Source organism: Macaca mulatta, chromosome 18, assembly GCF_049350105.2.
Source record: "Macaca mulatta isolate MMU2019108-1 chromosome 18, T2T-MMU8v2.0, whole genome shotgun sequence".
In the NCBI taxonomy this organism is placed as follows: Eukaryota; Metazoa; Chordata; class Mammalia; order Primates; family Cercopithecidae; genus Macaca; species Macaca mulatta.
Genome location: NC_133423.1, coordinates 73,952,649 through 73,967,330, shown reverse-complemented (window position 1 = coordinate 73,967,330; position 14,682 = coordinate 73,952,649). Strand labels below are relative to the sequence as shown.

The 14,682-nt window shown below is 39.6% G+C and overlaps 1 protein-coding gene across 3 annotated transcripts in view; it reads right to left on the bottom strand.

Moving 5' to 3' along the window:
* SMCHD1 (structural maintenance of chromosomes flexible hinge domain containing 1) overlaps positions 1-14,682 on the bottom strand; it is a 151,132-nt gene that overhangs the window by 87,297 nt on the left and 49,153 nt on the right. For all 3 annotated transcript variants that reach the window (XM_077974544.1, XM_077974543.1, NM_001258166.1), the window contains 6 exon segments: positions 14,550-14,663; positions 13,908-14,014; positions 12,754-12,836; positions 12,483-12,596; positions 1,602-1,679; positions 1,403-1,522 (listed from right to left, as the gene is read on the bottom strand). In XM_077974544.1, coding sequence (XP_077830670.1) covers positions 1,403-1,522; positions 1,602-1,679; positions 12,483-12,596; positions 12,754-12,836; positions 13,908-14,014; positions 14,550-14,663 — 616 coding nt within the window.

Genomic DNA, 14,682 nt, shown 5'->3' with positions numbered 1-14,682 from the left:
GGGAGTCGGAGGTTGCAGTAAGCCGAGATCACACCATTGCACTCCAGCCCTCCAGCCTGCAGCCTGGGCAACAAGAGCAAAACTCCATCTCCAAAAAAAAAAAAAAAAAATTAGGTGCAGTGAGCTGCAATCACACCACTGCACTCCAGCCTAGGCAACAGAGCAAGACACCATCTCCAAAAAAGACAAGAGGCCAGAGGTGATGGCTCATGCCTGTAACCCCAACACTTTGGGAGGCCAAGGAGGGTGGATCATGAGGTCAGGAGTTCGAGACCAGCCTGGCCAACATAGTGAAACACCATCTCTACTAAAAATACAAAAAAATTAGCCAGGTGTGGTGGTGGGCACCTGTAATCCCAGCTACTTGGGAGGTTGAGGCAAGGAGAATCGCTTTAACCTGGCAGGCAGAGGTTGCAGTGAGCTGACATCGTGCCACTGCACTCCAGCCCGGGCAAGTGTAAGATCCCATTGAAAATGAAAGAAAGAAGAGGGGAGAGGGGAGAGGGGAGAGGGGAGAGGGGAGAGAAAAGAGGAGAGGGGAGGGGAGGGGAAGGGAGGGGAAGGGAGGGGAGGGGAGGGGAGGGGAGGGGAGGGGAGGGGAGGGGAGAAGAAAAGAGAAAAAATCAAAGTGATTCAAGAAAAATTCCCAGAAAATAAAACAGAGATTTCCAGACTGAAAGGGTCTATGAGGTACATGGCTGGATGATACTAGATAAAAACAGGCCCACACTAAATCATACAATTGAATATTTCAGAAACTGGGATTCCTTAAACACTTGAGGATTAGGGAACAGAGAACATTTTGGAGGAGGAGGGGCCATAAGCCAAGGGTCAGGAATCAGGACAGTTTTAGACTTTACCAGCAACAATGAAAAGTAGAAAACAATGTCTTCAAAATTCAGAAGGAATATGATTATCAAGCAGACTTATAAAGCTATTTAAAAATCAAGATGGGCCAGGCGTGGTGGCTCACATCTGTAATCCCAGCACTTTGGGAGGCTGAAGCGGGTAGATCATCAGACGTTATGAGATCAAGACCAGACTAGTCAACGTGGCGAAACCTTGTCTTTACTAAAAATACAAAAAGCCAGGCACGGTGGAGGGCACCTGTAATTCCAGCTACTTGGGAGACTGAGGCAGGAGAATCACTTGAACCCAGGAAGCGGAGGTTGCAGTGAGCCGAGATTGTGCCACTGCACTCCAGCCTGGGTGACAGAATGAGACCCCAACTCAAAGTAAGTAAGAACAAAACAAAACAAAACAAAACAAAATAAAATAATAAAATAAAATCGAAATGGTTACCCAATTGTTCAAACATCTTTTACTGGCTTATCTCTCTTTTCTTTTTGGATTTAAAATGCCATCTTTAGCATATATAATTATATATTACTGTTTTGCTTACCTTTAACAGAAAACTTAATTGCTTTAGATGGTAGCGGTCTTCCTGCATAAGTGTCTGCATTACTTTCATTCAATACAACTTGTAATTTCAAGGTATAATTCCCCAACTTCTGAAAGTTTTCTGGATAAATTAAGAAGAAATTAAAAATCAAGTCAACACAATACCAACGTATTTTTTAACATTCAGAATAAGAACTCACCCATTTTTTTAAACCAGTAAGGCCATTTTCCTCCATGTTGACTAATATGCGAAATAATCTCTTTATTTCCACTTGAAGCTTAATAAAAGAAAAAAGAAACAATACTGTCTTGAGAAATTTAACATAAAACATGAAACATGCAATCTCACATTGGCACCAAATACCTATTTGCTGTATTTTAAAACCTGCTTTGAAGCTTCAAAAGATCTAACGCTATCCTATGAAAATGAACAGCAATAATAAGTTAACTCTTCAATTCATTAAAATCTCTTTATTTCAAGTCTTTACTTGTAAACTCTTTAACTTTATTTAAAATTACTATTTAAAGAGAAAGGAAGACAACACAATAGACAAATAACACGACCTCTCCAAAAAATTCCTTATTTATTGCCCACTCTAGAATTATATAATGCAAATATTCAAAAACCCAAAATTTTTTAAAAGGCAATTCATGAACAAAACCGAAATGTTTATCAAGTAGGTAACATGACCACACAGACCAAAAACAGGGAGAGAGAGAAAAGTAGTCAACCTTACCCACCTGGAAACAGTACAATAGTGTATTCAAACTGTGAACTTTTATCTAAGAAGGAACACAGGAGTTCAACATAAAAGCATAACAGGCCCAGTGTGGTAGCTCATGCCTGTAACCACAGCACTCTGGAAGGCTGAGGCCAAGAATTTGAGACCAGCCTGGGCAATATAGTGATGGCTTGTCTCTATAAATATTTAAAAATTAGCCGGGCATGGTCCGGCTAATTAGTCCCAGCTACCTGAGAGGCTGAGATGGGAGGACTGCGTGAGCCCAGGAGGTCAAGACCGCAGTGAGCTATGAAGGTACCAGTCTGGGCAACAGAGCAAGACCTTGTCTCAAAAAAAAAAAGCAAAAGAAACTTTGGATACTTTGAACACTTCAGTAGGCAACAGCACTGCATGTCCCATGAAAAACTGGGAGTGAATCCTCCATGTGAGAAGGGGAGAGAGCAACTGAAGCCAGTGGGAGCTCCTTGGCCCTACCAAGCACTGGATCTGACTTGGAGAGCACTGGGGAGAGTGGGAAGTGCTCCACTCATACTCCTAGACCCAGTGGGTGCAAATAGAAGGAGGCCATTCCCAATCCTAAGTCACAGGGGGCTGCACAGAAACCTGCCAGCCAGCATAGGTGGCAGTCACTCGTATGGAGAATCTCCAGACTAAGATTTGTGATCTGTTACTGAGGAGAGCAGCCTCCACAACCAGAATTGAGAGGCAAGCGTAACATGGGCCCCAGCCATGGGTAAGAGAATTGGGGGCCCCTGCTTTGCAGAGCCAGACTGGGAGGGGTATGGCCTGGAGCCTGGTTTTTGTCCCTGGCAGAAAGTTTTGCAGCCTGAGGCAGATTCACAATCTGAGGACAGACTGCCTGGGACTTGGCTGGCTATTTCAGCTTGCTGCCAATAGCAGACGGTAGGAGGGAACTCAACCAGGTCAAAACTGTAGAGAACCAGGTCCCACTATCACCTGCCAGGTTATAGAGCCCTAGCAACCCCACTTTCCCCGTGCTGGATCTTTGGCAAGGCATTGGTTGCTCTGCTCCTCCCTGGAGCATTGCTTCAGGGGCCTGAGAACTACCTTGCAACCCCTGCAAGGGCTGGTGCTTGTGTCCACTGTTGAGGTGGCCAAAATGCAGGATTCTCCGGCCCAGCCCTGCCTAGCTCTGTCCTCCCCAACTGCCTCAGGGGCAGAGCACAGGACTGGGACCCCTGGAAGTTACACAGCCCAGTTCATCATCTAGGACATCAGAGTACTTCTGGTTAACAAAGGTAACCCATAAATGCTACTACAACAGCTGCATCCAGCTCTTACCTTCTAGCACCACATACTGGACAGGAGGCCAACCTGCACAGCCCATTAAAACATCTGCTAAAACAATCGTGCAGTGCTCAGGAAGGAGACAAGCTCTGCCACCACCTCTACTACCACAATTGCCCATACCACTGCAGCTACACAGGAAGTCCTGAGACTGCCCACCCGCCCGATACATTACTACAATAGCCAGCATTGCAGAAAGCCACCACGCTAAGGCTATTTATAAACAAGGAAATCATACGTAACTTATGTCACTGAATACACCCAAGAAGCAAAGTCAAAAGAATCTATTAAACATACATCATAGACACACTGTTAAGGAAAAAATAAGTCCTGCCCCAACAAAAGTAAATTCAAAAATAAAAATAAGCAACTACTACTCCAGATGCAAAGGAAATGAGCCCAATACAGAAAATATTTTTTAAAAAGGTGCTATGACAGTTCCAAAGCAACACAGTAATTCTCTAACAATGGATCCTAACCAAAAAGAAATCTTTGAAATATTAAATAAAAAATTCAAAATACTGATTATTTTATTTCTTGAGATATGGTCTTGCTCTATTGCCCAGGGTGAATTTCAGTGGCACAATTATAGCTCACTGCAGTCTCATGGGCTCAAGTGATCCTCCCACCTCAGCCTCCTAAATGGCTGGGACTACAGGTCTGCACTGCCATGCCCACTTGTTAAATTAAAAAAAAATAATTTTTAGAGAGAGTGTCTCACTGTTTTGTCCAGGATGGTCTTGAACTCCTGACATCAAGCTATCTTCCCACTTCAGCCTCCCGGGATTACAGGCATCAGCCACCATGCCCAGCTAAAATACTGATTTTTAAAGAAGCTCTATGAGATACAGGAGATATCTGAAAACTAATATAAAGTAATAAGAAAATGAAATTCAGGATATGAACAAGAAATTTACCAAAGGCAGAGTTTTTTATTTTTTAAAAAAGGAACTTCTGGAATAAAAAATTTCATGGAAGGAATTGCAAAATACAGTTGAAAGCAAACAATGGACTAGACCAAGCAGGAGAATCTCAAAATGTGAAGATAAATCTGTTGAATTAATCAATCAGACAAAATAAAGAAAAAAGAATTGTTAAAAATGATCAAAGCCTTCTCGAAGTATGGGTCAATGTAAAATAGTCAAACCAACAAAATCCTAGGTAATCCCAAGGGAAAAGAAAAAGCAAAAACTTTAGAAAACCTATTTGAGGAGGCCGGGCGCGGTGGCTCACACCTGTAATCCCGGCACTTTGGGAGGCCAAGGCGGGTGGATCACGAGGTCAGGAGATCGAGGCCATCCTGGCTAACACGCTAACATGGTGAAACACCGTCTCTATTAAAAAATACAAAAAATTAGCCAGGCGTGGTGGCGGGCACCTGTAGTCCCAGCTACTCAGGAGGCTGAGACAGGAGAATGGCGTGAACCCAGGAGGCAGAGCTTGCAGTGAGCCGAGATTGCACCACTGCACTCCAGCCTGGGCAACAGAGCAAGACTCCGTCTCAAAAAAAAAAAAAGAAAGAAAGAAAAAAAAGAAAACCTATTTGAGGAAATAATTGTCGAGGAAAACTTCCCTTGTCTAGCAAGAGATCTATACATCCAAAGTATCAGAGGCTCAAAGAACACCAGGCAAAAACACTGCAAGAAAGGCCTCACTACAATATATAGAAATTTGACTGCCTAAGGTCAATGTGAAGGAAAATATCCTAAAATCAGCAAGAGAAAAAGCATTCAGTCACCAGTAACGGAAAATCCATTAGACTAACAGTGGATTTCACAGCAGGTACCTTACAAGCTTAGTAGAGACTGGGATTTTATTTTTTCTGTTTTTTACAATCCTGCTCCATCTGTAGGATTCTGTTTTCAAAGTGCTGGGGGTGGGGAGCAGGAGGACTGTCAACCACAAATTTTGTGTCCTGCTAGAATAAGCTTCATAAATGGAGGCAAAATAAAGTCTTTCCCAGAGAAGCAAACCCTGAAGAAATTCACCACCCCTAAACCAGATCTACAACAAACACTCAAAGGAGTTCTAAACATGGAAACAAATGGTCAATACTAGCCATCATAAAAACAAGAGAGTATAAAATTCACAGGTCTTATAAAATAATTATACAAGGCAGGAAGAGAAAAAAATCAAATAGCAACACAACAGAATTCCACCAAACCACAAAGACAGAAAGGAGGGGAAAAGAAAGAATCTACAAAGCAACTGGATAACAACATTATGATAGGAGCAAAACCTCACATATAAATACTAACCTTGAATGTAAATCGATTACATGCTCTACCTAAAAGATACAGACTGGCAGTAATGGATTTTTTAAAATGAACCAACTAAATGCTACTTACAATAAACTCATGTTACTCATAAAGACAATTATAGACTGAAGGTGTGGAAACAGCTATTCCATACAAACAGAAACCAAAAGTGAGCAAGAGTAGCTGATATCAAATAAAATAAACTATAAATCAACAACAGTTAAAAAAAAAAAAAACATTAGGCCGGGCGCGGTGGCTCAAGCCTGTAATCCCAGCACTTTGGGAGGCCGAGACGGGTGGATCACGAGGTCAGGAGATCGAGACCATCCTGGCTAACATGGTGAAACCCCGTCTCTACTAAAAAATACAAAAAACTAGCCGGGCGAGGTGGCGGGCGCCTGTAGTCCCAGCTACTCGGGAGGCTGAGGCAGGAGAATGGCGGGAACCCGCGAGGCGGAGCTTGCAGTGAGCTGAGATCCGGCCACTGCACTCCAGCCGGGGTGACAGAGCGAGACTCCGTCTCAAAAAAAAAAAAAAAAATTATATAATGTTAAAGGGATCGACTCAACATGAAGATACAATTCTAAATATATATGTACCAAATACCAGTGCCCAAATTCATAAAACATATATTACTAGACCTAAGAAGACACAGAAAGCAACACAACAATGACGGATGGATTCAACACCCTACTGATAGCACTAGATGGATCATGGAGACAGAAAACCAATAAAGAAACATTGGATTTAAACTGGCCTTTAGACCAAATGGACCTAAGCAAACATTTACACAACATTCTACCCAACAATATGCAGAATATACATTATTCTGCAGAACATACATTCTTCTCATCAGCAAATGGAACATTCTCCAAGACAGGTCATACATCAGGCCACAAAACCAATCTCAATACATTTTGAAAAATCAAAATCATATCAAGTAACTTCTTGGACCATCGTGGAATAAAACTAGAAATCAATTCCAAGAGAAACTCTCAAAACTATAAAATACTTGGATCAAACAGCTTGCTCTTAAATAACCTTTATGTCAACGATAAAATTGATATGAAAATTTAAAAAATACATATACGTATTTTGAGATGGAGTCTCACTCTGTTGCCAGGCTGGAGTGCAGTGGTGCAATCTCAGCTCACTGCAGCCTCTGCCTTCCAGGCTCAAGTGATTCTCCTGCCTCAGCCACCCGAGTAGCTGAAATTACAGGTGCACATTACCACACCCGGCCAATTTTTGTACTTCTTAGTAGAGATGGGGTTTCACCATGTTGGCCAGGCCAGTTTATGATGTATCTTAAAGAAAGCATGCCTATATTTGCCTTTTACTGCTGGATTTCCCAACTTATACCAATAGAGAAAGAAATACGTTCTAGAAAAATCTTCTCAATATTTGCTTTAAAAAAGGGTGCAATTATAAATCAGACAGCAAATCACCATGAGAAGTTCTCTAAAAAGACCCAAGCAACTTTCTGATTTTTGAAGCATTTATTCAACAAATATTTAATTACCTCCTATATACAAAGTACTAGAAAAAGGGTAAAGAAAACAAAGTCATTGCTTTCCTGGAGTTTTTAATCTTGTAGAGCAAGGGGACTGGCAAACTACTGGACTGCCAATGGCTGCATTCATCTACAACAACAGACTTACGTAATCATAAGAAACAACTTACGGCCCTCTAAGCCTAAGTATTTATTTACTACCTGATGCTTTCCAAATAGTTTGCCACCCCTGTCCTAGAGGGGAAAGACACATTTAAGGAACAAAATTTGGTCTAGAGTTGGGAAAACTGGGGTTTGATGAGAACCAAAAGAAAACAGTTGCGGTTAGAGGTATGGTGAGTGAGGACGAAATCAAGTTGGAGCGAGAGGAAGGGCCAGATCATGCGTGGAGTATTGCAGAGCTATGACTAGTTTCCTAGGCCACTAAAGATGAAATAATATAAAACAGAGTGATATACACAGTTCTGCAATTCAAAAAAAATCACTTTGGGGTAAAATGAAAATGAGCTGGAGCAGTGCAAGAGTGAATTCAAGAGGACTTTTCATTGAGGCAGCTACTACATGGTTAAAATGAGAGACCATGATGACTTGGACTTGAATGGGCAGTTGCCTGCTGGTTTACGCAGAAGACTGGTTCCAGGATTCCGTATGTATACCAAAATCTGCACATACAACTCCTGTGGTTGGCCCTGCAGAACCTGCATATATGAAGAGTTGGCCTCTGTTTATGTGGGTTTCAAATCCCACAAAAATGTATTTTCAATCTGCATTTGGTCCACATGTAAGTGGACCTGCACAGTTGAAACCCATGTTGTTCAACAGTCAACTGTACTTTAGTGTGATACTTGGTGATAGATTGGTTACAAGGGATTAAGAAATAAATGGAAACACCAATCCTTTTCAAACTCTTCCAAAAAATTAAAGAGGAGAGAACACGTCCTAACTCACTCATTTTTTGAGGTCAACATTATCTGATACCAAAGCCAGACAGAGACATCAAAAAAAAAACAGAAACTATAGACCAAAATCCCTTATGAATATTGATGCAAAAATTCTCAACAATATGCTAGCAAGCCAAATTCAGCACAATTTTAAAAGAACTCACCTTAGTCTATTTAGTGTTGCTGTAAAGGAATACCTGAGGCTGAATAATTTATAAGAAAAGGATGTTTATTTGGTTCACAATTCTGCTGGCTGGAAGACAAGGCATCTGGATGAAAGCCCAAGGCTGCTTAGCTGCTTCCACTCATAGTGGAAGGTGAAGTGGAGCCAGTGTATGCAGACATCATATGGCAAAAGAAAAGTAAGGGAGGTGCCAGGCTCTTTTTAACAACCAGCTCTCATGGGAAATAACAGAGTAAGAACTCACTCAATAAGCCCTTCATGAGAGATCTGAACCTATGACTCCAAAACCTCCCATTAGGTCCCACCTCCAACACTGGGGATCAAGACAAATATCCAAACTATACACAATAACCAAGTGAGTTTTATTCTTGGAATGCAAGGATGGCTCAACAAATAAAAAACAATCAAGGCTATGTGCAGTGGCTCGTGCCTCTAATTCTAGCACTTTGGGAGACTGAGGCAAGAGGTCATTTGAGGCCAGGAGTTTGAGACCAGCCTGGGCAGCATAGTAGACCCTGTCTCCACCACACACACACAAAAAAGAGAGAGCCATGATGGCTCAGGCCAGCCGTCCTGGTGCATAAGGAGGCGAGGCTACGCGCTTGAGGCCAACCTGGGCAACATTTAAAAAAAAACTCTCATCCACTGATAAAAAGAAAAAAAAAAACTATCTGGGTACAATGAGCATGCCTGTAGTCCTAGTTACTAAGGAGGCTGACGTGGGAGAACCACTTGAGCCCAGGAGTTCGAGAATGCAGTAAGCCACAATTGTGCCACTTCATTCCAGCCTGGGTGACAGAGTGAGACCCTATCTCAAAAAACAAAAACCAACCAATCAATGCAATACATCACTTTGAGAGAATAAAGGAAAAAACCTACATAATTATCTGGACTGATGCAGAGAAACATTTGGGAAAACAATACTCTCTCATGATAAAAACACTACACAAGGAATAGAAACTTCTTCAACATGATAAAGGCCTCATATAAGACCCACAGTTAACATCACATATACTCAACTGTGAAAGACTTAAAGCTTTTCCTCTAACATCAGCAACAGGACATGGATTCTCATTTTAGTCACTTCTTTTTTTATTTTTTTTGAGGCGGAGTCTCGCTCTGTCGCCCAGGCTAGAGTGCAGTGGCCGGATCTCAGCTCACTGCAAGCTCCGCCTCCCGGATTCACGCCATTCTCCTGCCTCAGCCTCCCGAGTAGCTGGGACTACAGGCGCCCGCCACCTCGCCCGGCTAGTTTTTTGTATTTTTTAGTAGAGACGTGGTTTCACAGTGTTAGCCAGGATGGTCTCGATCTCCTGACCTTGTGATCCACCCGTCTCGGCCTCCCAAAATGCTGGGATTACAGGTTTGAGCCACCGTGCCCAGCCCATTTTAGTCACTTCTATTCAACATAGTATTTGAAATCCTAGCCAGACCAATTAGGCAAGAAAAAGAAATAAAAGGCATCTACTTTGGAAAACAGTAAGCTATTTCCATTCATAAATGACATGTTCATATATGCGAAAAACCTAAATAATCCATTAAAAAACCCTGGTATAGCTATTAAACTCAGCAAAGTTACACATACAAAACCATGTTCACAGACTGAACGACTTACAATTTTTAAGGTAAAAATAACACTCAAAATGATCTGCATATTCACTGTAATCCCTACCAGGATCTTAATGGTGTTTTTTGTAGAAATAGAAAAACGCATCCTACATTCATAGGTAATCTCCATAGACCCAAATAGCCAAAACAATCTTAAAAAACAAGAATAAAGTAGGAGCACCCACACCTCCTGATTTTAAAACTTACAAAGCTACAGTAATCAAAACAGTGCAGCATGGGCATATGAAGAGACATATAGACCTAGGGAACAGGGAGCCCAGAAATAAACTCACATATGTGGACAACTGACTTTCAACAAGTGGGCCAAAACAGTTCAATAGAGAACGTATAGTCTTTGACAAATGGTGCTGGAAAAACTGGGTATCGGCAGGCAAAAGAAGTTTTCCATATGAAAAGAAGTTAACCATATGCAAAAGTTAAGGTCAAATGGATCAAAGTAGTAACCATAGAGCTAAAACTGTAAAATTTGTAAGGAAAAAACATTCAGGAAAAGCTTCATAACACTGAATTTAGCAACAATCTCTTGGATAAGACACCAAAAGCACAGGCAACAAAAGAAAAAAGAGACTAATTGTTTTTCAAAATTGAAAACTTTTGTGCATCACAATTACCATCAACAAAGTGAAAAAGCAACCCACAGAGTGGAAGAAAATATCTGTAAATCATTTATCTGATAAGGGATTAATATCCAGGATTATAAAGAACTCCTACAACTCAACAACAACAAAATTAAAAAATGGCCAAAGGACCTGAATAGACCTCTGTCCAAAGAAGATATATGGATGGCAATAAGCCCACAAAAAGATGCTCAAAATCACTGAATATTGGGGAAATGCAAATCAAAACCACAATAATCTTTAGTAGGAAAAAGGGGAAAAGAAAAACCACAGTAAGATACCCCTTCATATCTGTTAGGATGGCTATTAACCGCCCCCCACAAAAAAACCCACAGGAAATAACAAGTGTGGGTGACATGGAGAAACTGGAATGTACAGTTGGGCGACCACTGTGGAAAACAGTATGGTAGTTTCTCAATAAATTAAATAATAATATGACCCAGCAAGTCCACTTTTGGGAATACATCTAAAACGAACAAAAGCAGGGACTCAAAGGACTATTTGTACACCAATGTTCACAGGAGCATTCTTCACAATAGACCACAGGTGAAAGTAACCTGAGTATCCATCAAACAAATGGATAAACAAAATATGGTATATATATATACACAAGGGAATATTATTCAACCTTAAAAAGGAATGGGAATTCTGACACACTATGCTAAGTGAAACAGGTCAGACACAAAGGACAAATATAATTCCATTTTTATGAGGTACCTAAAATAGTCAAATTCAGAGATAGAAAGTTAAAAAGTAGTTATCAGGGCAGGGAGAAAGGAGTGAAGAGTTATTACTATAGAGTTTCAGTTTGAAATGATGAAAAAATGCTTTAGATGGACAGTGGTAATGGCTGCACAACAATATGAATGTACTTAATGCCACTTGATAAATTTTATGTTAATATGTGTTATTTTTATATATATATATCTACACAAAATTATTAAAAATAGAGGCAGGGACCAGCCTAACCAATATGATGAAACCCCATCTCTACTAAAAATACAAAAATTAGCTGGGAGTGGTGGCATGCACCTGTAATCCCAGCTACTCGGGAGGCTGAGAGAGGAGAATTGCTTGAACTCAGGAGGCGGAGGTTGCAATGAGCCTAAATCATGCATTTGCATTCTTGCTTGGGCAACAAGAACGAAGCTGTGTCTCAAAAAAAAAAACAAAAAAAAAAACAAAACAGAAGTAGGAAGGTCATGGAAGGTGCTGCACTGCTGGCTTTGAAGATGAAGGAATGAGAGTGGCTTCTGTGTGATTTATTTATTTTATTTATTTTATTTTTTAGAGATAGGCTGTTACTTTACCACCCAGGTTGGAGTGCAGTGGCGTGATTATAGCTCACTGTGGCCTCAAACTCCTGAGCTCAAGCAGTTCTCCTGCCTCAGCCTTCCGACTAGCTGGGACTACATAGGCTCGTGCCACCAAGCCCAGCTGAGAGTAACTTCGAAAAGGCAGAAAAGGCAAGGCTCACCTAGAACCTCCAGGAAAAAATGCAGTCCTGAAGACACTTTAATTTTAGCCCAGTGAAACCTGTTTTGGACGACGACTAATTCTGTAATTATTACTATAATATTAGAACTGTAATAATACATATAAGCTTATGTAAATTCCTACTGCAAATTCTTCTACATATACGTATCATACCTTTACTTTAGCCCACAGTTACCTACATGAAAAAATTCAAGATAAAGTATTTTTTAAAAACCTTACAAAAATATCCACCAAGAAAATGAGCTATTCATAACATTACTGAAATTCCTAACTTCAATAAAATTTGCTGTGGCTATCAGATTGCTAGGTCTTCAATAATTACATGAAGATGTTTAATTTGATATTATTTTTAAAAACAATACTAAAGACCCAAATTAGTTTGTATACTTACAATGTAAAATAACTTTGAGCTCAACCAGGAGTTTTTTTGACCCTCCGTGGCTTGTTCCTGGAAGCTTTTGCATTGCTTCCCCTTTTTTATTCAATATTTCAATTCTTAATGCACCTATGAGTCAAAAATTAAAAGTATCTTAATTACACCCAAAAATTTGCTGAATCTGCCAAATCTTCCCATTGCATTTTACTATCTCATGAGCTTTTACATACTGGAAATGCAAGACAAAAGAAAAGCACACTTTTTGGTATTAGAAAAATAAACATACCAATAGGGGTTCCAGCAGGCCTAATCTCATTAGGCAATAATTCATCTCCTTCAGGCCAAGTTACTGACAATCTATCAGGGAGCCTGTTATGAAACCAGTATATTAATGTTCCACAAACTTTGTTAATTATGATCTTAATTAAAAACATACAAGTTATTAGAAACTTAAATATTTATTGCTGATCTATTTTAAAAGGTTAAATCTGGAATTATTTATGATTAATCATCTAAAAAAGTTTTTCCTCCCTAACCATTCCTGTGGCTACTGGAAAAAAAAAACCTTTTAGAATTAAAAGCCAGAAACTGTTAAATTTTTATGATTTTTTTTTCCTACTTGTTTATAGTACAAGTTACCTTTAGAAGACAGGATAACCCCTAAGAATCAAAATTCAGTAAGAATCAAAATGATTGCATCATTAGCTATACAAGAAGAAAAGCCACTTTCTACTTCCTTTTTCTTCTTTATAACTCATTGATAAGGTTTGGCTCTGTGTCCCCATCCAAATATCTCAAATTCTAATCCCCAGGTGTCAAGGGAGGGACCTGGTGGGAGGTGACTGGATCACAGGAATGGTTTCCCCCATGCTGTTCTCTTGATAGTGAGTTCTCAGGAGAGCTGATGATTTTTAAAGTGTCTGGCAGTCCCCCCTTTCCCTCTTTCTCTTCTGCCACCCATGTAAGACATGGCTTGCTTCCCTTTCCCCTTATGCCATGATTATAAGTTTCCTGAGGCCTTCCCAGCCATGCACGACTGAGTCAATTAAACCTTCTTTCTTTATAAATTACCCAGTCTCAGGTAGTATCTTTACAGCGTGTGAAAACGAACTAACACACGCATCTTTACCTCTCAGCATATATTGTAATATTCTAGTTGTAGGCCAAACTGAGTTTTTTAAAAACATGTTAACCATAGTGCCTATAAGAGTGACACTTTAGATATATGATTTCCTTTTTTGTCTACAAAACAAATGCAGGTTTCTGTTGGTATAACTAGACCTCTTAATCTTTTTTAACAAGAAGTTCATCTCAATAGGTACAATATCTAAGACTACAAATGCCCTAACAGCAGAGTAAATGACATACTCCAAAATACTTAACAGCACAATTCTTTTCAATTTTTCTTATTTTTGTCATGCATCTTGAAGTGTGACTTACCTTGCCATTTCATCTTCTACATATTTTTTAACAGCTTTCTCAGCAACTGTCCTATCCAGCTTTGCAATTGGCACAGTTCTTACTTCATCATATAGTGCCTGAGGTTCCTGAATAAATAAATTTACCAACATTTCAAAGAAAACTATTTAAATCTAGCTATAACAAAAACAAATACCCATTTGTTTCTTCCAAAGAAATATATTTTATCCTAATTAAGTACATAAATAACAGTAGCTATTCTTATATTATACCATAGTGTTTGTTTATATTTTTTACATATCCTCTGTAGTCCTAACATATCAAATATTAACAAGAAAGCATGGTATAGGGAAAAAACCCACTCCAGTTTGTAGTTACTCATTCCTGAGACAGAATTCTGGCTCCAATGTTTACTAGTTAGTGGGCCCTAGAGGAAATATGACTTGATAAAATTAATGTGGTAACTAGTTATAATATATATATGTTTACAAAAACTGAGCATATGTTAAATTGTACAGATTACTAAAAACATCAACTATGACACATAAAAATTCACACAAAAACTACAACCACTTTATCCAATGTAAAACTAGTCACAGACAAAATATACTGTATCTTAACAATTACGCAAGAGTATTTCAGTATTATTACTTGCTGTCTTACCACTGCAATTTGAACCTCTCCTCCAGTAGCATATACTTCTCCATCATGATCGCCATAAAGAAAAAATCTTACTATGCTTCCATAAAAGAGAGGAAGTGTCTTGATTGTCTTGACCTAATATTGTTTTTTAAAA